Source organism: Carcharodon carcharias, chromosome 1 (genome assembly GCF_017639515.1).
Source record: "Carcharodon carcharias isolate sCarCar2 chromosome 1, sCarCar2.pri, whole genome shotgun sequence".
NCBI classification, from domain to species: domain Eukaryota; kingdom Metazoa; phylum Chordata; class Chondrichthyes; order Lamniformes; family Lamnidae; genus Carcharodon; species Carcharodon carcharias.
Genome location: NC_054467.1, coordinates 147796789 through 147821151, shown reverse-complemented (window position 1 = coordinate 147821151; position 24363 = coordinate 147796789). Strand labels below are relative to the sequence as shown.

Genomic DNA, 24363 nt, shown 5'->3' with positions numbered 1-24363 from the left:
TAAGTCAGAGGTTTGTCATGCTCTTGGAGGAGACTCCAGCATGAGTCCCTGCCCTGAAGAGTACAGGAGGGAAAATGTGATGGATACAAATACAGTTAAGCTCAAATGCAGGACAGTAAAAATCTTTATATATAAAGTAAAAGCCTTCAAAGAATACTACTGTGGTAATCCAATAGAAGATTTGAGACTTCCAGATTTTCTAACGTTTCATACAAATGAAATAACAACTATTTTGTTGATCAAAATACAATTACTGGTTATTACAAAAGAAGCTGGTCCATCTTATTTTTGGTCCTTCATCTCTCAGCCATTTCAAAGGTCCACTGGACAACAAATAGAATCATAGATAGAATAGTTCCAGCACAGGTGGTGGTCATTTGGCCCATCATGTCTGTGCCAGCTCTCAGCAAGAGCAACTCGCCCCCACCCTTCGCAATCTCTCGCCACTGTCCTACAATTTTTTTCTTCAGGTGCCTATCCTATTTCCTTTTGAAAGCCATGATTGAATCTGCCTCAACTACACTCCCAGATAGTGCATTCCAGATCCCAACTATTCAGAGTAAATGAGAACAGCCCCAGCTTCTCCAATCTATCCGCGTAATTTAAGTCACTCATTCCTGGAACCATAATTGTAATTTTTTTCTGCACCCACTCTAATGCCTTCATATCCTCCCTAAAGTGTGGTACCCAGAAATGGACACAATACTTCAGCTGAAATCAAACCAATATTGTGTAAAGGTCCACTATAACTGCCATTTGTACTCTATGTCCCTGTTTTTAAAACCCACAACGCCAAATGTCTTTTTAACCTAATTCTCAAACTGCCCTCCAAGGTTCAATGATTTGTGCACAGGTGTCTCTGTTCCTGCACCCTCTTTGGAATTGTAGCCTCTAATGCAGTGCTTCCCAAAGTTTTTCCCGCTGTGACCCCATTTTAATGCTTGAAAATTGATGCAACTCCAAAGTGAGAGTTGTTGAGTTGGGCGGGGGGTGGAGGGTAGGGAGCGGGCGAAGTGAGAAGGGGAGTTGTTGTTAAGCAGGGGCCAACAGTTTTGTCCGCAACCATGTTGAAGACTTTGATGAGGCCTCAGAGCTAAGGATCGTGTGTTCAGAATCATGAAGAGATATTAATGTATATAATGTTAATGGAATTTTTAAAAAAAAGAGTTCTAGTGGGGTCTGTGTCTATGTATGTGTCTGTATGTGTCTGAATTGGATTAAAGTCAGCTAGTCTGGGTGCTTTGATGTATAGTAGTTTTGAGATGTTAATTAGGTAAACGTAAGGAGGGTAGAAGCTAAATTTGCATTTGTTAAAAGAACCATTCAAAACTGATGGTGACATCTTACACCGAGCTAGAAGATGCCAAGCAGTTTTTTTTTCTCTCAGCTTACTAATAAAATTGGTGGGATGAAAGGATGTTATAGTTGGAAGAGGTAAAGTTAAAAGTCTAGTGATACAATGGAAAATTTATACTCGAAGAGAAACATATGCATAAAGGAGACAGAAGATTGTGTGTAAGATAGAGGCATTTTAAGATCAAACACGTGTAAGAAGCCGCCAGCTTGTAAGCCTCAAGCTACTGTCTGCAAGGACCCATTTTGAATGTGACTGTCCAGGGTGTGCTTTGCCAGGTGTCTGTTTAAATCTATGAGATTTACTGTTGCCTTAATGGGGGTGTAACTGAGAGTCTGATTAATTAGGGGATCTTTGTAGTTATTATAGTAGCAATTTTGTAGACATATGTATGTGTTTACAATCTGTCTTGTATTAATAAATGTTTAATTTAGTTTTATAAAAAACCTCTTGAGGTGCAGTGGTCTTATTACTACTGAATTCAAAGCCTGCATCTTGAGATATACAAATTACAAAAATGTGTTATGGCAATTGCTTCAGGTTTCCCTCTGGGATTTGAACAACTCAGCCTTTACCATTGGCTATGTCATAACACATGTAATGGAGTCTCATCACTGATATCAGGAGTGTCCTGCCAAAGTCTCCACTCAACAGTCGCAATTGCTGTTTGGAGCCTTGTAACCCCAAATGTAGGGGTTGTGACCGGCAATTTGGGAACCCCTGTTTTATTGCCTCTCCTTATTCTTCCTACCAAAGTGCTATCATAATTTGTCATTACAAAAGAAGCTGGTCCATTACCTTTCTGTTCCTTCATCTTTCAACAATTCCAGGGAGGGGGGCTAGATGGCAAGCCCATTAAATGGCACTTTATCAAACACATTTTGGAAGTTCATACACCATATCAAATGCAATGCCCTCATCAACCGTGTCTCTTAACTCATCAGCAAATCAATCAAATTAGTTAAACACAATTTGCCTTTATCAAATCTGTGCTGGCTTTCCTTAATTAATCCACACACGTCCACGGGACACTTAATTCTATCCTGGATTATTGTTTCTAAAAGTTATCCCACCACTGAGGTTAAACTGACAGTTTCTGGTTTTATCCTTACACTTTTTAAAAAAATTTCTAGTCCTCTGGCATCACCACTTGTCTAAGGAGGATAGGAAGATTTTGGCCAATGTCTCCGCAATTTTCACCCTTACTTCCCTCAGCATCCTCAGATACATCCCATTTGGTCCTGGTGACTTATCAACTTTAAGTCAAGCCAGTCTTTCTTATACCACCTTGTAATCAATATTTAGCCATCCAGTGTTTTAGCTACCTCCTCTCTTACTATGACTATGGCAGTATATTCTTCCTTGGTAAAGACAGATGCAAAATACTCATTTAGTACCTCAGCCATGCCCTCTGCCTCCAAGCATAGATCTCCTTTTCGGTCCCTAATTGGTCCCCCACGTACTCTTAGTACTCTTTCTATGCAGATGGAAACTTTTTGATTATCTTCTACATTAGCTGCCAGTCTCTTCCCTTACTCTCTTTTTACCTTTCATTTTCTTTTACACTTACCTTCTGAACTTTCTATATTTAGCCTGGTCTCACTTGCACTATCAACCTGACTTTGGGCTGTACCTAAACCATCTCCTCTTTAAAGGCAGCCCACTGTTCTACCACAGTTTTGTCTGATGATCTCTGATTCCAATTTGCCTGGGGCAGATCAGTGCTCACCCCACCTAAATTGGCCCTCCTCCAATATATTTTACTCTAGATTGCTCCTTGCCCTACTTAATTACACAGGGGAGCTCTGTGAATTGTGTCTCAGGAGAGCTCCACGTAGAAGTTTATGTAAAAATATTTACTCAAAAAAGGAGCTTAAGTAAGTGCACAATCTTTTCAGCACAGAACTTATTTTTCCAGAATGAATCAATAGATATTTCATGGAATCAGCTGTGACTTTTAAGAGCTTTGTTCTATTACCATTAGGCTGATTATGAGGCAGTGAAAAAGATGCCAGCTATTGCTACCTGGTAAAGGGATAGAAGAAGTTATTAAGTTGCTTTTGCACACCTCCCGGCAAATGTTGGCACACCAAAATGTTAGGCCGAAATCAAAATAGCAAGTGCCAGGAATCTGAAATAAAAACCGAAAATGTAGAGACAGAAACAGTTAATGTTTCAGGTCAATGACTTTTCGCAATAAGATTGATAGTGACCAGGGAGAAAACAACCTGTGGACCCTTCTCTGTCTTAGAATAGGGCTTGCAGATTTAGGTGAGAATATCTTAAAAATGGACATTTCATTAAAAAAAAATTCAAAAGTGATCATTCTGGAGACAATATTGAAATTAGATGTACAAACAAAACTGTAATCAAAGCTAAAAGTCTCCTCCCATTTCTTTTGATGTGTCATGAAAATACGCACACTCACGCACAAGGAAAATGAAGATATCTTTATTTGGCACCAGTTTCCTTTAAAACTAACAAGAGAAAAGAAAATCAATGTGCAATTAGTTTAACTGCAATAACATCAATAGCAAGGAATCCAAGCCAGGTCAATAAAATCTGAAGCATCTTATTTAGCATCTCCTTAATGTCTGTATAACAAAGTAAATGATAAGCAGGATTCCATCAAAGAGCCCTTTAAATCCAAATAAGTATGAAGAAGTCTTCCAGGTCAGTCAACATTTGTAGCAATTGGTCAAGGCTTCCATCAAATCATATCATTGATTTTATTTATTTAGTTTTTCTTTATTCTTTCATGGGATGTGGGTGTCATTGGCAATCCCTGGTTGCCATTGAGTTGAGGGCAGTTAAGAGTCAACCACATTGTTGTGGGTATGGAGTCATATGTGGGCCAGGTAAGGGCAGCAGATTACTTTCCCTAAAGGGCATTAGTAAACCAGATGGGTTTTTACTGACAATTGATGATAGTTTCAGGGTCACTGTTACTGAGGCTAGCTTTTAATTCTAAATTTTTATTAACTAAATTCAAAATCTACCAGCTTCCGTGGTGGGATTTGAACCATGTCTCCCAGAGTATTTGGCTGGGCCTCTGGATTGTTAGTCCAGTAATATTACCACTACGTCACTCTCTCCCCTGCTAAATTCATTTCTTAAAATACAAACACATATTTTAGTAAACATCTAATATGATTTTGAAGATGATGTTAATTTTACCCAACTTGTATTGCAATAAGAAAAATCATAAGTAGAACATCTTGGATTAATCCTGACTAATTGGGGCTAGAAAAACACCAAATTAATTTTTCTAATATGTGTATTGGAAATATAAAGGTGTGGATTTCCCAATGAGACCTTCAGCCAGCTGGCCAACAGAATGTCCCGCGGAGGCTCAGGTGTCATTAGCATCAGTATTTTTTTTAACTCATTCATGGGATGTGGACATTGCTGGGCCAGCATTTATTACCCATCCCTAATTGCCTTTGAGAAAATGGTGATGACCTGCCTTCTTGAACCGCTGCAGTCCATGTAGCATAGGTATACCCACAGTGCTGTTAGGGAGAGAGTTCCAGGATTTTGACTCAGCAACATTGAAGGAATGGCTGGTGTGTGGCTTGGAGGGGAACTTGCAGGTTGTGGTGTTCCCATGCATCTGCTGCCCTTGTCCTTCTAGATGGTAGTGGTTGTGGGTTTGGAAGATGCTGTCCAAGGAGCCTTGGTGAATTCCTGCAGTGTATCTTGTAGATGGTATGCACTGCTGCCACAGTGTGTCAGTCATGGAGGGAATTAATATTTGTGGATAGGATGCCAATCAAGTGGGCTGCTTTGTCCTGGATGGGGTTAAGCTTCTTGAGTGTTGTTGGAGCTGCATTCATCCAGGCAAGTGGGGAGTATTCCATCACACTCCAGACTTGTGTCTTGTAGAAGGTGGACAGGTTTTGGGGAGTCACTAAGGGTGAATCCTTGCTGCAGGATTCCTAGCTTCTGACCTGCCCTTGTAGCCGCAATATTTATATGGTCAGTCCAGTTCAGTTCCTTATCAATCGTAACCCCCAGAATGTTGAAAGTGGGGGATTCAGTGATGATAATGCCTATTAATGTCAAGGGGCGATGGTTAGATTCTCTCTTGTTGGAGATGGTCATTGCCTGGCACTCAAGTGGCACGAATCTTACTTGCCACTTGTCAGCCCAAGCCTGGATATTGTCCAGGTCTTGCCGCATTTGGACATGGACTGCTTCAGTATCTGAGGAGTCGTGAATGGTGCTGAACATTGTGCAATCATCAGCGAACATCCCTACTTCTGACCTTATGATGGAAGGAAGGTCATTGATGGAACAACTGAAGATGGTTGGGCCGAGGTCACTACCCTGAGAAACTCCTACACTGATGTCCTGGAACTGAGGTGATTGACCTCCAACAACTACAGCCATCTTCCTTTGTGCTAGGTATGACTCCAACCAGCCGAGAGGGTGATGGGCTGTGTCCAGAATGAAGTGACTCAAGGTAGATCATTGCGCACTACTTTTGGATGCTGCCGCCCCATTTCCACTAGTTGGAATGCTTGAAAATGAATCTCATAGATACCTCAAATAAAATAGGTAGCAGGATGCTATACCTTTAGTGACACATGATGTACCCTCGTGTAGATATGGAACCTACTGCCACAAACAGTGGTTGAGGCAACTAGCATAGGTACTTTTAAGGCGAACCTAGATACACATGATGGAAAAAGGAATAGAAAGATATGTGGATGGAGTTAGATGAAGGAGGGTGGGAGGAAACTGATGTGAAAGATAATCACCAGCATAGACCTGTTGGGACGCACAGCCTACTTCAATGCTGTAAATACAACTGCATGTAACTATATCAATGGTTATAGCATCACCAATAATATACTATTTAGAACTGATTTTAAATTTTGCTATGTAGAGGGAGACAGCAAGAGGAGAAAAGTGTGCCTCTTTCCCATCCAGAGGAGGTGGTGGCATAGTGGTATTGTCACTAGACTGAATCCAGTGACCCAGGGTAATGCTCTGGGGACCCAGGTTCAAATACTACCATGGCAGATGGTGAAATTTGAATTAAATTAAAAAAATCTGGAATTAAAATTACTGCCGATGACCATGAAACCATTTCCGATTGTTGTAAAAAAAACCAATGTGGTTCACTAACACATCTGCTGTCCTTGTCTGACCTACATGTGTCTCCAGGCCCTCTTAGCTGTCCTCTGAACAAGGGCAATTAGGGATGGGCAGTAAATGCTGGCCCAACCAGTGACACCCGCACCCATGAACGAATAAAAATGTTGAAAATGGTCCCATAACTTATCAGACATTAAAAAATGTTACCTGTTATATTATGCTATATTGTTGTCATCTATATATATTTTTAAGAACAGTTACTATAATAAAGTTACTTAATGATAAATGATTTACCTATTGCTAGAGTCATGACTTTCAGCTTATCGCGCACTAAATGGACGATCTTGCTCTTCTGCAATGGTGTCGATCTGCAGCATATAACTGCACGGCATTGTTTAGTAAGTTCCAGAAATATATCTTGCAGACTTTCATGCAGCACAAATTCTAGAGTTTTTCCATCAATAACCAGACCAATATGAGGCTTGGCCCCACCAGATAAAGAGGTAGGAAGAACGCTGACATCACAAGGGCTCCCTCGAGCAGTGGTCTGTTCTGTGATTTCAGCTATAATTTTATTAATCAAGTCTTCACATGCTTCCTGTAATGAGAAGAACAGATGAGCATCAAAGTCCTGAAAATTTTGGAACAAAAGACCTCAGCAGGACATTAGACAGGAATGCCATGCAAAATCAACGCACTCTGTTTTGGGTGGGGGTGAGGTTTATGGACGGAATTTTCATCATGTATACGTTCAGGTGACTGATTCTGATGCATGGACATTTTTTTCCAGATTTTAAAATCTTTATTTATTTCCTTTAAATTCTTTAGCTTCCTGAAACAGCTCCCTGCCTTCAGGGAGCTTTCATTCCACGCTCCCCCACACCTGCACTTACGTCAGTGTCTGCCTTCCTCCTGCCCCCACCCTGGCAGCGCTGAGCATTTCAGCAGTGTTTCATGCTTGAAATCATGGTCAGGGGCCGATCACTGACGGCGGTCCGTTCCCAGCTGCTCCTGAGCCTGTTGACCCACCTAAAAATCCTGCCCATAAACATTTTGTGATTCATGTACCAAGGCACACAGAACCCTCCATTATGCGGTTATACATTCTCTCGCCAATAAAATAATATGCTGTTTTTCTATTCTTCCTGCCAAAGTGGACAAGTTCACATTTTCCCACATAATGCTCCATCTGCCAAGAATTTTCCCACTCGCTTAACCTATCTACATCCTTATGTCTTCTTCACAACTTACTCTCCTACCTATCATTGTGTCATCAGTAAATTTAACAACCATATATTCAAGCCATTGATAAAGATTGTAAACAGTTGAGGTTGCAGAACAGATTCCCTATGGTACTCCACTTGTTACCTCTTGCCAACTGAAAATTGCCCATTTTTGCCCATTCTCTATTTCCTGTTAGCTAACTAATTCTCTACCCATGCTAATATGTTACCCCACCACCACCCTGCTCCCACACCATGAGCTCTTATTTTGTGAAGTAACCTTTGAAGTGGAACCTTGTCAAATGTCTTTTGGAAATCCAAGTACACCACATCTACAGGTTTCCCTTTATCCACACTGCTATTTGCTTCCTCAAAGAACTTGAATAAATTAGTCAAATATGATTTCCCTTTCACAAACCATGTTGACTCTGCCTGATTGCTTTAAGATTTTCTAAGTGCATAACCTCCTTAATGAAAGATTCTAGTCTTCTCCCCATGGCAGATTTTAGATTACTGACCTGTTGTTTCCTACTTTCTGTTTCCCTCCCTGCTATAAGCTCCCTAATAATAGCTTCTAGCATTTTACCTATGACAAATTTTGGGCAAACTGGCCTGTAGTTTTCTGTTTCCTGTCTCCTGCCTTTCTTGAATAGAGGAGTTACATTCGCTAGTTTCCAAACTGAAGAGACCTTTCCAGAATCTAGGGAATTTTGGAAAATTAAAACCAATGCTTTTACTATCTCAGCAGCCAAGATTCTAGGATGAAGTCTATCAATTGTCAGCCTTTAGTTCTAATAATTTTTTTCAGTACCCATGCAATTGTTCTAAGTTTCTCCTTCCCTTTCATCTCTTGTTCTACAATTACTTCTAGGATATTATTTGTGTGTCCTAAAGTGAAGACAGTCACAAAATATCTTTTCAATACACCTGCCATTTCCTTATTTCCCATTATTAATTCCCCAGAATCACTCTCTAGAGTGCTCACTTTAAATATTCTTTTCCTTTTTAAATATGTGTAGAAACTCTTACATTTTATATTTCTGTTCTGCAACCTCAACTGTTTACAATCTTTATCAATGGCTTGAATATATGGTTGTTAAATTTACTGATGACACAATGATAGGTAGGAGAGTAAGTTGTGAAGAAGACATAAGGATGTAGATAGGTTAAGTGAGTGGGAAAAATCTTGGCAGATGGAGCATTATGTGGGAAAATGTGAACTTGTCCACTTTGGCAGGAAGAATAGAAAAGCAGCATATTATTTTATTGGCAAGAGAATGTATAACCGCATAATGGAGGGTTCTGGGTGCCTTGGTACATGAATCACAAAATGTTTATGGGCAGGATTTTTATATAAAATATGTTTTATATTTCTAGCTAGCTTTCTCGCATATTCTAATATCACCCTCATTATTTGTTAGTCATTCTTTGCTCTGCCCAATGTTATGTTCTGCCCAATGCCCAGAGTAGATAGTCAGAAGCTTTTTCCTAGGGTGGAAGAGTCAATTACTAGGGGACATAGACTTAAGGTGAGAGGAGAAAGCTACAGAGGAGATGTGCGGGGCAAGTTTTTTATGCAGAGGGTAGTGAGTGTCTGGAATTCGCTGCCAGAGGAGGTGGTGGAAGCAGGTACGATAGTGGTGTTTAAGAGGCAGCTTGACAAATACATGAATAGGATGGGAATAAAGGGATACAGACCCTTGGAAGTGCAAAATGTTTTAGTTGACGGGCAATATGATCGGCGCAGGCTTGGAGGGCCGAAGGGCCTGTTCCTGTGCTGTACTTTTCTTTGTTCTTTGTTCAATCTTCTGACTTGCCACTAATCCTAACAGAATTGCATGCTTTTTCTTCCAATGTCATACTATCTTTAACTTCCTTAGTGAATGATGCATCCTTCTCCTACAGTCTGTCTTTCTCACTGGAATGATTCTTTACTGAGTGTTATAAAATATTTCCTTGAAAAGTCCTTCACTGCATCTATACTGACCTACCCTTTAACCTAATTTTGCAATTCACTTTAGTCAATTCTGTCTTCATATCCTTATAATTGCCTTATTTAAATTTAAAACACTAGTTTTAGACCCACTCTTCTCTCCCTCAAACTCTATGCGAAATCCCATCATGTTATGACTACTGCTACTTAGAGGGTCCTTTACTATGAGGTCATTAATTAGTCCTGTCTCATTGCACATTAGCAGGTCTAGAATAGCCTGCTCTCAGACTGGCCCTAGAATGTGCTTCTCCAAGAAACTGTGCCCAAAACACTCTTATGAAATCATCTGATGCCAATCTGATTCATCCAATCTATACATAGGGGAGAATTTTCCCCATGTCAGGCGGGCTGGTCAGGAGCGGGCGCAGGTGGGCGTGGAGCCGATCGCCGCCCGCGATCAGCTCCATGCCGCCATTTTACTTGGGTGGGCCAATTAAAGCCTGCCCAGCATGACGCATGCCCAGTAGCACTCAGTGCTACCTGTGCGGTTGGGGGGGGGGGGGGGGGGGGGGGGGAAGAGGGAGATTGGGAGCCTGCGCTCTTTCGCGCAAGAGAACACAGAAATCTCCCTGAGGCACGGAACTGCCTCAAGAAGATAAAGAGCATGTTGAGAATTTCTAATAGAGAACCTTTAAAAATATTTACATGTCCCCTCATGTGACAGCGTCACATGAGCTGGGACATGTTTATGAATTGTGTAAAATTTTTTTACTTATTTAATAAAACCTTCAGGAAACTTCATCCCACCCATGGATAAGGTTTCCTGAAAAATGCGTAGGCCACTTGGGCTCTTCGCCTGCCCACCAACCTTAAAGTTGGACAGGCGGCTGTCTGCCTGAACAGGACTTTGACAGTTCAGCGAGTGCGCAACCACATCTGGTGCGCGCCTGCCGAAAAGAACATTGGAATCCACAGTGATGTCGGGACGCATGCCTGACATCACCGCACATCATTTTACGCATCAGCGTGCAGGGCTCGTGTCCACACGCCAACGTGAAAATTCTCCCCATAAAGTAAAATCACCCAAGATTATCACCATACCTTTCTCACAAGCCCCCATTATTTCTTGCTGTATATCTCATCCTACAGGGGACCTACAAATTACTCCCACAAGTGACTTATGTTTGCTATTTTTTATCTCTACTCAAATTGATTCTTCATCTTGATCTAAGGTAATCTCTCACTATTGTTATCACTTTTATTATAGTCATTGTACTAATGTCATCCTTAATTAAGAGAGCTACCTCGCCACCTTTTCCTAGCTTCCTGTCCTTCTGAAATGTCATGTATCCTTGAATATTCAGGTCCCAACCTTCATCTGCCACATTTCTGTAATAGTCATCAGGTAAAACATACATATTTCTATTTGAGCTGACAATTCATCCATATGTTACAAATGCTACGCACAATCAAATACTGATCCTTTAGTTCTGTCTTTTTACTATTTTTGCAATCTCTGGTCTTATTTGCTGGTGTAATCTTCTACCCTTTCCTGCCACCCTCTGATCATCATTACCCTTAATGCTACCTTGCCATCTTGTCTTGTCCTCTCTAATTTATTACATCTCCCCTCACTTGATTCCTTGCCCTCACTATTTTGTTTAAAGCCCCCACTACCACTCTGGTTATACAACTTGCCAGAACACTTGTTCTAGCGTGGTTCAGATGAACACTGACCCAACGGTACAGCTCCCACTTTACCCATGGTGCCAGGGCCCCATGAATCAAAATCCTTTTCTCCCACAGCAATCTTTGAGCCACACATTCAACTCCTAATCTTAGTTACCCCACACCAATTTTCTTGTGACTCAAATAATAATCCAGAGATTATTGGACAAAGAGTTGAATTCGAGAGGTGAGGTGAGAGTGATTACTCTTGACATCAACACAAGATTTGACCAAGTGTTGCATCAAAAACCCTAGCAGAATTGAAGTCAATGGGAATTAGGGGGAAAACTCTCCATTGCTTAGAGACATATGCTAGCACAAAGGAAGATGGTTATGGTTGTTGGAGGCCAATCATCTCAATCCCAGGACATCGCTGTAGGAGTTCCTCAAGCAGTGTTCCAGGGCCAACCCCTGTTTCATCAATTAACTTCCTTCTATCACATGGTAGGTCAGGAATGTTTGCTGATGATTGCAGTGTTCTGTACCATTTGCAACTCCTCAGATACTGAAGTACTCTGTGCTCGCATGTAACACAGAGGTTTAGGTTGATAAGTACCAAGTGACATTTGTGCCACACAAGTGCTAGGCAATGACCTTCTCCAAAAACAGAGAATCTAATCATCTCCCCTTCATGTTCAACATCACTGAATCTTCCACGGTAAACATCCTGGGGGTTACCATTGACTAAACTGCACTGGTCTAGCCACATAAATACTGTGGTGCAAGAACAGGTCAGAGGCTAGGAATTCTGCAGCAAGTAACTCATCTCCTGACAGCCCAAAATCTGTCCACCATCTACAAGGCACAAGTGACTTGCCTGAATGAGTGCAGCTCCAACAATGTACAAGAAACTCAACACCATTCACTCCCTCCATCACTGGTGCATAGAGGCAGCAGCATGCATCATTTACAAGATGCACTGCAGCAATAGCACCTTCTTCAATTGCACCTTCCAAACTGCAACCTCTATTACCTTGAAGAACAAGGACAGATGATGCTTGCACTGTCATGTGTAAGTTCCCTCCAAGCCACACACTATTCTGACTCAGAACTACACTATTGTTCCTTCACTGTCACTGGTTTAAAAAATCTGCAATTCCCTTCCCAATAACACTGTGGGTGTACGTTCATCACGTGGACTGCTGCAGTTAAGAAGGTGACACGCTATCACCTTCTCAAGGGCAAGGTGGGATGGGCAACAACTTCTGGTCTTGCCAGCAATAATCACATCCAATGAACAAATAAAAAAATATACACATAGCAACATAAGGATACTTCAATACAACAATATATCACACCATGATGCGCCCTGATAAATTATTAATGTTGTTGTTATCTCTTCTATTCATGAATAATTTGTTGGAAATCATCACTAGATATGGCCATGTGGCAGTGATAAGTGTAGATATATGCCTCCCAATCACATCTACGATTTTGGGAAAATTCAATACAATGTGCATTCCCTTTAAATATTTTACATTATGGTGAAATAATTTTAGAACAAACAATAAAAGCAATGTTTAAAGGTGAGAATCAACAAATCTTCTATTCAATTTTAAAGCGAGTGACATTCTAATCATACATCATATAAATTTTATTTATTAGTAAATAACCTTTTTTTAAAAATTACAATGATGGTTAACTCAGGTTTTCTTTACAACTCTATAAAATACATATAGAAACAGAAGAGAGTAAACAACAGATAAAAAAAACTACAGTAGGTGGAAAACAAACAGAAAATGCTGGTGGCAATCAGCAAGTAGCATCAGTGGGGATAAAAGTGAAGTCAATGTTTCAGGTCATTCATCAGAACTGCAAGATATTAAAGATAATTGCATTTACAAAGGAACAGAATAAAAGTAAAGGAGAGGAAAAAGAACAGAAAGAAAATACACACACAAGAAAAGAAATAGAATGATCTGAAAAGTGCTTGAGTGAAAAGCAGAACTGATATATTATAAGTATAAAGGTTCAAAGCGGCCACAAGAGTGTGCAAGCTAGGAGGCAGCATCACATTACATCTCACTCCTGACCACCAGAGGTTGCCCTACTCTGTGCTTGGAAATAATCATGCCATTTTTCAAACAACTCAGCCACCCCAGGTATATGCCAGTCTGAGATACTCAGTTGATCAGGAAGTGTCTTTCACAGCTCACTTTTTCCACAACCAATAACAGACTGTCAAGGTGCAGAGAAAACCTTTGAACTTCCCAATTAACATCATATATTGAATATGTTATTTCCTAAAGATTTGTGCATTTTTTGTGCTCATCAAGAGCAAGGTCAGAAATTAAAAGAAAAAGTTCAAAATTCAAGTACAAAGTTAACAAAAGTACCATGTATCATCACTAAAACTATCAGAAACTTGAAACATCTTCCAAATAAAGCAAAATTCCATTCTTGCTTTCCTGGAAGCAAATTCAGAACTTGCTCCAAATCAGGAGGGTTATTATTAGCATATGCCAAATCAGAAAGGCTCAAAGCAAATAATCATGCCAATGAGTGTGGTTTGGGTACACATTGTCACTATTTTGCTTCAAGGCAGAATGGCATGTGTGATTCATTGGATTTTTGATTCTAAACATTGGTTAACTAAACATTGTTGGAAAAACAGATCACTACATACCCAGTGTACAGAAGCTAAAGATTGGATTATTGGCTACATTCAATTAACTTGCCTTTACTTAGAATGACTGAAGTTAAGTACAAATCGAAACAAAAATATTTGAACATGGTCTACCTGGTGTAATAAATTTTAATTCCCATTTCTAATTGTATTTGGTTGGTTTTCCCTAGCTTAGGGGCATTTCAGTTTGTTCACCATGCATACACAGCACAGAAACAAATTTAAAATTGCATCATTTCAAATAAAACTGGAAAATCAAGCACAAAAATGCAACTTTAATCCAAATTGATTTTTTAATTCTTTTAACAAGGTTTTAAAATGGTTGAGTTTGGGAGCATAGAAAATATAACTGATTTGTCAGTTCAAAGAGTTGCTATTTACCTCCAAAACAGAAGACTGCAAATTCAAATCCTATGGCTACTGTCACTCAAACAAGCTGCCTCCACTAAATTTAACCCTCGGCTATCCTGCTTAAAAGGGTACTGCAAAGATCAATGTCGGGGAAAAACAAACATCCCATTTAGTTGTTACTTTTAGTCAATGATAGCAGGTATGGAGAAGTACATAGCCCATCAAACTCACTAACCACTCCCCACCGCCATAAAAAATAAATAGTAGAGGAAGATACAAGATAATGGTTTGAAAAAAAGTGAATACATAGAAAAACAAAGAGCAAAAAAAGGATTCCAAATTGGAAAGCTTAGAAACAAAACCTGAAAGAGTCAACATATTGCAAATGAGATTACACAACTGTTCTTTTAGTTCTTAGCAATATTTTGTTTGGACCCTGGAGATTTAGAGTGAAAGAACAACTCTACCCTAACCTTTGTTTGAACGCACTGAGAAATCACTTGCCATCTATTTTTATTTCCTTCTCTTCCTATCCATATCCAAAAGAAAATTCCTATTAAAAAATTGTATATAGCTCACCTGTGCGGAAGAATTATGCTAACACAATTACATAATTCTTCAATAAAAGTAATGCTCAGTATCTAATTCAGTAGCAGGACTTTTGCCACAGACTATAAAAATATATTGTACATAAAATTTGCAGCACAGGGCATCAAGTTTCCTGGGAACTGCATTCTTTTGGGAAAACCAATTATACTGCTTGTCTTATCAGTCATACCTGTACATGACACTGTGTTTGAAGTTTTCAACGTTAATGACGTTACACCTTCTTTGTTAGTTTCACCCAGCCTGAGTGTCATCCAGGAAGAATAATTGTACTCATAGTCTTTCAAATTCTAGGTTATCCTATCAAAGGTAAAGCTAAGCTCCAATATTTGGGAATGCTTCACCTCTAGATAGTGGCAACCTATGAGCACACCAATATTCTTTTACTCCAGAATAGAAACTGACAACGTTCTTGACTGTGCCTTCTCATCTTTGTCATTTACTAAACATCTCACCTCAACCAAGTTGCTTCCCTAGGAATATTTTCAAGCATGAAAATACCAATTCTCCTCTGAGGATATGTCTCGATATGCCCCTGTTGGCCTGTTGCCAACACACACAATATGTTCACCCTCCCCCCACCCCCACCTCCCACTACAAACAATTTTGGGCTCTGATTAGAAGAAAGGCCTACCCAGACCTCCTCTGTCCCATTCAGGCAGAATGAGGGAACTTGGCGGGTTGGAAAGCTTGCTCCATTGGCTACACCTTCCCTCCCTCCAAAATGTCTATTAGTGAATGGGAAGGATCAGTCTCTGCTCAGGCGAAGGCCTAGGCCATCTCTCCCCATTGAGATAACTTCTGTACCTTTGTTCCCTTTTCTGCAGCCTCCTGCTCCTCCTTTCTTATTCTTCCTCTCTCCTCCATCCATCTCCACCACCAAGCCAGAATGACAGTGGCGGCTCCTACTACTACAATGACGACTTGTTGGTATATAGTGCCTTTAACATTATAAAACATCCTAAAAGCACTTCACAGGAGCATCAGAAAACAGAATTTGACAGTCTACCACACATGACTATATTAAAGCAGTTGACCAAAAGTATGGCCAAATATGTAGGTTTTCAAGAAAGGGATGTAAAGAGCAGAGAAGTTTAGGAATGGAATTCCAGAGCTTAGGGCCCTAGGAAACTGAAGGCTGCCAATGGTGGAGCAATTAAAATCAGGCTGCTCAAGAGAACAGAATTAGAGAAGAGCCGATAGCGTGGAGGGTTGTGGGGCTGCAGGAGATTACAGGGATAATTCCAAGGGTTAGATTATGAGGACATATTTCATGAAATTGATTTCTATTCCATAATATAGGTTAAGGGGTAATTTGATTGAGGCTTTTGACAGGGTATCTAGAGAGAAACCTTTTCCAATGGTGGAGTGTCTAAGACAGTGACATAATTAGAGCTAACCCATTCAGGAGATAAGTTAGAAAACACTTCTTCTACCCTTTATATGACAAGTGTAGAAATCTCGCTACCCCACAAACTGTGGTAGATCCTATCTCAATTCATAATTTTAAACTCGAGATTGATAGACTATTGCAAGCCAAACTTTGATACTGCACTTGGTTGTCATGTTCCATGTAACGTCTCAGGATGTCCACTAGGCTACACATTAAAAAGCATTCACTACCTGTCTGTGCAACATGACCATCTGCTGTTACATTCTATGTCAGCTTTTTCTAACTATTATAAATTCCAATGCCACTTTTCTGATAGGTTTATTTAAGAAAAACCTGTTACGCTGACTGTAGAATTTGGGCCTCCACTGGTTACTCAAAATGCTTTATGAATGTTTTTTCTTTAACTACCATTGTTTTCATCAGTTACTGAATTTCATACTGGAGGTTGAGAGAATGAAAAAGGGAGAAAGATAGAAATTGGGACCAGAAATGGAAATAATAGAGAAAGTTTTTCTTCATTTCACGTTATTTCAATTTTCAAGAAGTAAATTGAATATTGAGGTCAACTAATCTTATAGGTGCATTGCTGGGAGTTAGAAAAGTTCAATGTGAGAATAGGACTTGACATTAATCTCTTCCCCCTCCAATCTGTCCCCCGTTAGTCTGACTTCAGTCATCGAGAAAATGCTGGAATCTATTATTAAGGGAGTTAATGATGCAGCTAGAAAACCATGGGGGACAATTTTCTTCCCGTCGGGCGGGCTGGATGGGAACGGGTGGGCGTGCAGCTAATCGTGAACGGCTGCACGCTGCCATTTTACATGGGTGGGCCAATTAAGGCACGCCCAGCGTGGCGCACACCCAGAAGCGCTGAGTGTTCCCTATGCGGGTGGGGGAAGGAGGGAGAGTTGGGGCCTGCGCTTTATCGCGCATGCACGCAAAAGAGCTCAAAAATCTCCCTGAGACACGGATTGCCTCAGGGAGATTATTTTCACAGAATCACAGTGCAGAAGAGGCCCTTCGGCCCATCGAGTCTGTACCGACACATGAGAAATACCTACTAATCCCATTTACCAGCACTTGGCCCATAGCCTTGAATGTTATGACGTGCCAGGTACTTTTTAAAGGATGTGAGGCATCCTGCCTCCACCACCCTCCCAAGCAGTGCATTCCAGACCGTCACCACCCACTGGGTAAAAACGTTTTTTCTCACATCCCCCCTAAACCTCCTGCCCCTCACTTTGAACTTATGTCCCCTCGTGACTAACCCTTCAACTAAGGGGAACACAGCTGCTCCCTATCCACCCTGTGCATGCCCTTCATAATCTTGTACACCTCGATCAGGTCGTCCCTCATTTTTCTCTGCTCCAATGAAAACAACGCAAGTCTATCCAACTTCTCTTCATAACTTAAATGTTTCATCCCAGGCAACATCCTGGTGAATCTCCTCTGCACCCCCTCCAGTGCAATCACATCCTTCCTATAACGTGGTGGCCAGAACGACACACATGACTCTAGCTGTGGCCTCACCAAGGTTCTATACAACTCCAACATGACCTCCCTACTTTTGTAATCTATGCCTTGATAGATAAAGGCAAGTGTCCCATATGCATTTTTCACCATCCCACTAACATGCCCTTCTGCCTTCAGAGATCTATGGACACATACGCAAGGTCCCTTTTTTCCTCAGAATCTCCTAGTGTCATGCCGTTCATTGAATACTTCCTTGTCAAATTACTCCTTCCAAAGTGTATCACCTCACACTTTTCAGGGTTAAATTCCATCTGCCACCTATCTGCCCATTTGACGACCCCATATATACCTTCCTGTAGCCCAAGACACTCAACCTCACTGTTAACCACCCGGCCAATCTTTGTGTCATCTGCAAACTTACTAATCCAACCCCCACAGTCATCTGTGTCATTTATATAAATGACAAATAATATGGGACCGAGCACAGGTCCTGTGGTACGCCACTTGACACTGGCTTCCAGTCACTAAAGCATCCTTATGTCATCACCCTCTGCCTCCGACAACTAAGCCAATTTTGAATCCACCTTATATCCCATATGCATGTGCCTTCTTTATAAGTCTTCCATGTGGGACCTTGTCAAAGGCTTTGCTGAAATCCATATAAACTTCATCAACTGCACTACCCTCATCTACACACCTGGTCACCTCCTCCAAAAATTCAAATTTGTTAGGCATGACCTCCCTCTGACAAAGCCATGCTGACTATCCCTGATCAGCATTGCCTCTCCAAGTGGAGATAAATACTCTCCTTCAGAACTTTCTTCAATAGCTTCCCTACCACTGACGTGAGACTCACTGGCCGGTAGTTCCTTGGCTTATCTCTACAACCCTTCTTAAATCGTTTTCTTTATGAAAACTTAAAAGAAAATAGAAAAATATATTCAGATAGTGTCACAAGAGCTGGGACATGTCAATGAATTTTAATTAAAAGTCTTATTTAATTAATACACTTCATGAAACCTCATTGTGCACACGGATGAGGTTTCATGATAAATGCGAAGGCTGCCTGGGCTCTTTGCCTGCCCACCAACCTTAAGGTTGGACATGCAGCCCTGAGAAGCAGTTTAATTAGTTAATTAATGGCCCCAATAGGCCTTTGACAGTTGGGCATGCGCTCAGCAGAGTCAGCTGCGTGCCAGCCAAACTGAGGATCGGAATAACGTGCAGTGAGGTCGGGACGCATGCCCGATGTCACTGCACGTCATTTTACACATCAGCAAGCAGGACCTACCCCCACACGCCAACCAGAAGATTCAGGCCATAGCATGATCAGACAAAATCACCATGGTTTCATGAAAGGGAAATCATGGTTTGACAAATATATTCGTGATTTTTGAAGATGTAACTAGTAGGGTAGGTAATGGGGAGCCAGTAAAGTTGGATTTCCAAAAGGCATTTGATAACAGAAGATTAATATGCGAGATAAGGAGTGGTCATGGTGTTGGGGGTAATATATTAGCATGGATGGAGGATTGCTTAATGTACAGGAAGCAAAGAGGAAGAATAAACGGGGCATTTTCAAGTTTGGCAGGTCTTGATTGAGGAGTTCTGCAAGGATCAGTGCTTGGGGCCTCAAATATTTACAATCTATATTAGTAACTTAGGCAAAGTGACCGATGCTAATCTCTGTAAGTTTGCTGACAATACAAAGCTAGGTGAGAAAGTAAGCTGTGAGGAGAACAGGAAGAGACTGCAAAGATGTATACTCAGGTAAGTGAGTGGGCAACAAGATGGCAGATGGAATATAATGTGGGGAAGTGAGAGATTATTTACTTTGGTAGTAACATTAGAAAAGCTGAATATCTATTAAAAGGCATAGAACTTGTAAATGTTGATGTTCAAATGGGCTTACCAGGAACACAAAGTTAGCATGCAAGTATAGCAAGCAATTAGGAAGATATATGGCAGGTTGGCTTTTATTGCAAGGGGATTGGAGTACAAGAATAAAGAAGTCTTGCTACGATTGTACAGGGCTTTGATGATACCACACCTGACTCGTGAGTGCAGCTTTGGTCTCCAGATTTAAAGAACGATATGCTTACACTGGAGGTGGTACAGGAAAGGTTCACTAGATTGGTTCCTGGGATGAAAGGGTTATCATATAATGAGAGGCTGAGTAAATTGGGCCTAAACTCCCTGGAGTTTGGAAGAATGAGGGGTGATCTCAAGATTCTGAAGGGACTTGACGGTGGGAACATGGCTGGGAAATCTGGAACATGGTGGCACAGTCTCAAGGTAAGAGGCCAATCATTTAGGCCTGAAATGAAAAATCTTTTGACTCAAAGGGTTATGAATCTTTAGAACACTCTACCCTAAGAAGGTTTTGGGTGCTCCATCATTGAACATATTTAAGGTTGGTCATTCAAAGAATCAAGGGATCTCGGGAGTGATTGGGAAAGTGGAGTTGAGGCAGAATACCAGCCATAATCAGTTGTGAATTTTTCAAATATTCTACTCCAGAGGGTTGTGGGTGCTCCATTATTGAATATATTTAAGGCTGAGATAGACAGAATTGTGGTCAATCAGGGAATCAAGAGATTAAGGGGAGTGGGCAGGAAAGTGGAGATGAGGCAGAAGATCAGCCATAATCATATTGAATGGCAGAACAGGTTTGAAGGGCCTTATGGTTTACTCCTACTTTCATTTTTTTATGTTCTTTTAACAGATGGGAGACTGTTTGGGGTGCTTGGGGTGGGGACTGAACAAACGGGGGGTGCTGCGATGGGTGAGTGCGTTTGGGTCAGGGGAGGAGCGATAACAGAGCAGGTGTCTTTGATTTGGGACATTAAAACATGCATGACTTGTCAGAACTGAGCACAAAGATTGCTGTGGACTGTGGTCAGAGATTATCAGTTTTTGCAAACAGGAATTTGGTACTGTCCTACACTCCAGAATGATCTCAGTTTAGTTAAAGGACTTGCACACAGGAAGAGAACAACCGAAGAACTTGAGGTGATCAAGCCAAAAAATAAAAGAATTCTGAAATAAATAGTGGAAAAAGAGATGTCTTTATCACTAAACTCCAGTTAATGTGAATACTTGTTTAAATATAAAGAATATTTTCAACAAAAACTTTTATTTTGCTCACAGTTTTAAATTTTTAAACACCAGTGTCTAGTAATAACTGATGTTACTGTTCCAACACCACCATGCAGTACACATAGGTTTCCATTTACCTTGTTATGTGCGTTAAGAGTGAAAATGCTGTCCTCCTTCTCCAGGAGCTTACAGGCATAAGCAATGTTAACAGCGGTTTCTTGTTTGTCACCTGTTAAGACCCAAATCTTTATCTTTGCCTTTCGAAGTGCCATGATAGTGTCTGCAACACCCTTCTGTAAGCGATCGACAATGCCCGTAGCACCTAACCATGGGAATACAAATTGTTTGTTATTTCCATAGTGAAAATCATGTGGAACAATTCAAAGGATTTGCTACATGATTGTGTTTTAAGAATTATATTTTCTGATGCATTGCAAATTATGAAACTGAGTTTAACTTTATAGGTTTATTGAAAAATCATGAACATGGCTGCAAGATTTAATTCCTGATCAGCTTTTAGTTATCATCTCCAAAGGTGCTGGCCTCAGGCTGCAGGCCTGCAGAAAAACTGCTCCTGCTGCCTTTCTAATAATTCCTGTTTCAAGTGGATGGGAACTAGGTGAAGGTCAAGTTTGTTCATAGGTCCTGTGGTTGAATGCGATATGTTTATACAATCTTATATAGTCTTATGTTTGCATGCATTCCCTGTCTATAAAAACTTATTTCCTGCTGCCAACTTTTCACATTTATGATGAGAATTGCACGTTTAAACAAATCATGTACGCGAGTGCTGTTGCACCTCAGTTTTAAGTCTCCCAGTTCCTTAGAAGAGACATTCTCAACCAAACAGTTCATGAACCAAAGATAGCTTATTTTCTGAACCTAGGCCTGGTCCGAGGAACTTTTATAAAACACAGTGGGGCAGAGGGGGTGGGGGCGGGGGGTTTGTGGGTGGGGTTGTAGGTGGGGGGGTGTGTGGTGGATGGGGGTTGTGGGGTGGGATTAGGAAGGGGTGTGCAGAGGGAGCTTCAAGCAAAAAGGTGGAGAACTGCTGCCCTGGCCTTTACTGCTTCAAACAATTCTGCTTCCCAAATGAAAATAAGTTTTGGTGTTTACCTGTGAGCTACCAGGTAAAATCAAAGCATTAATAAACTATAAAAGTTATGACTTTAATATGAAAATCAGCTTTGCCCACCGATCCAATTATCCCCCACCTTCTAACCCTGCTTCCCCAGAGACTGCACATGATCTCAATTCCCTTAGTGAGGTTCTTTGCTTATAACCCATGATTGTCTCATTAAAGAAAATGTGTGAAACACTGTAGACTGGCAAATGCAATGGCACAAAACTCTGCTCCCAGGGTAATGCCACTGGGATGACTTAGTTATTCTTGAAAAAAAGATTTTACCAGCAGTTTTAAGGGAATTCAGAAAAAGATGCACGTATAAAACGTTGGTAAAGCCACAGTGGAATTCTGTGTACAGTTCTGGCCACCACATTGGATGAAGGACATAATTGCTCTGGAGAGAGTGCAGAGGAGATTTAAAAGAATGTTGCCAGTGCTTGAAAATTTCAGCTATGAGGAGAGATTAGATGTTTTCCTTAGAACAGAGGAGGCTAAGGGGTGACCTAACTGAGGTGTACAAAATTATCAGGGCCTAGAGAGGGTAGATAGGAATGACTTGCTTCCCCTAGCTGAGGGGTCAATTACCAGGGGGCATGGTGATTGGCAGAAGGATTAGAGGGGACATGAGGAAAAACTTTTTCACCCAGAGGGTGGTGGGAGTCTGGATTTCACTGCCTAAGATGGTGGTTGAGGCTAAAGCTCAGTTATAAAGGTACCTGGATCTGCATCTGAAGTGCTGTAAACTGCAAGGCTATGGACCAGGTGCTGGAAAGTGGGATTAAAATGAGTGGCTAGTTTTTTTTTCTTCCTTTTTTTGGACCAGCACAGACACAATGGGCTGAATGGCCTCTTTCTGAATCGTAATTTTTCTATGGTTCTATGGTGTATTAATAAGCCCAGCTTCCCACAGTCCCAAAAATTCTAAACAAACTCTTATATCTTTGGATAGGGAGATAAACATTTGAGACAAACTGCACAACACTCTCAAAACTGTATTCTGCAACCCTGAATGGAATCTCACTGCCTTTGAAGATTTTGAGAGTTCAGAATCAAAAGTGGATCTTGACTCCACTGATGCTGCCTGGCCATCCACCTGCACAATCTTTCTGGAAGGGGCCAATTAAGAAGCTGCCTCCGGGAGCACCATCAAATTAAGGACAGTGGACAGAGCAGACAATAGGCTGGCCCAGTGGGAGAGTTCGGAGCGTTGTCCTGCCGCAGCTCCACTAGGAGAGGTGGGTGCTGCCGTGGCAGGCAGGAGAATACAAAGGTGTCCTTGGAAGATGTGCTAAAATTTAAGAAATGTTCGTGGGCACAGCTGCAAGGCCATCATTGTGGGGGGGAAGACTCTCCACAAGACGGCCTGTGGCCACAGCTGTGATCCTGTGGCCACAGCTGTGATCCTGTGGCAAAAGCAGTTCCGATGGGGAGGGTTAAGGACAGGAGGGCTCACTCTGCCCTCAAGATTGCTGTCTGCAATCTGCCTACAAGTGGGCACTTACTTATTCAAATTGGCTACCCACCATTATCAGTGATGACCTGCTTCTGGCAAAATTGCCACATTGATCCAAAACCTTGGTTTCAAAATTTCCTCCACGTTCCACCTTCAAGTCCACCTCCAGGGGACTGGGAAGATTCCAACCATAGAGTAAAGCAAGATCTGCTGAACCAGGTAAGCAATTCTGATCACATCCTTAACACAATACTAAAATAAATACATCAAGCTAAGCTGCTATAAGAATGTAGACTATATTTCATGGTTTGTACTTGCAATTATTTACCAAGCAGTGTTAGCTCAGTTTCCAGCTTAAGAGCTGATTCAAGTAGGAGCTCCTCTTGGTTATCAATACTTGTCTCCGCCAAAAGATGGAATTTTAGCCACTCTGAATACTCAGCATCATTCATCACCTGCAGAAAAGGAAAGGTGGGGGTTAGAACAAACTATCTCAAGCCCAACTATGTCTAAATATGAACATTGACTAACATGGTAAAATCTTTACAAGGTTAACCTTTTGTTACAAAAATATTCGATACCTGTTGGTGCATTCTGTTTGTATATTTACAATGTTGCAGTAATATAATTTGTATTTAGTTTAACCTGAAATGATGAGTATCTGATATTCTTTCACAAATCTCTATTTGCAATATGATCATCTTTTAGAAACACAGAAAGGTCAGTTTGCACAGTCCAATGAGTAGAGGTAAACATATTTCTGAAAATATGCAAAGTCTCCACAGAGAAGTCATTATGATCTCAAGTGCCAACAGCAGCATCAACTTCCAAACTAAGACATCAATAAGCAATCAGGAATGCACACAATCAAGCAGACTGCATTCAGTTTCCAAGG

General features: G+C 41.0%; 1 protein-coding gene across 3 annotated transcripts in view; it reads right to left on the bottom strand.

The window, feature by feature from the left end:
- The window catches only part of atp10d (ATPase phospholipid transporting 10D), a 320634-nt gene that overhangs the window by 29960 nt on the left and 266311 nt on the right, over window positions 1-24363 (bottom strand). For all 3 annotated transcript variants that reach the window (XM_041213647.1, XM_041213766.1, XM_041213726.1), the window contains 3 exons: window positions 23797-23923; window positions 21027-21211; window positions 6752-7055 (listed from right to left, as the gene is read on the bottom strand). In XM_041213647.1, coding sequence (XP_041069581.1) covers window positions 6752-7055; window positions 21027-21211; window positions 23797-23923 — 616 coding nt within the window. The remainder of the gene's footprint in view (window positions 1-6751; window positions 7056-21026; window positions 21212-23796; window positions 23924-24363) is intronic.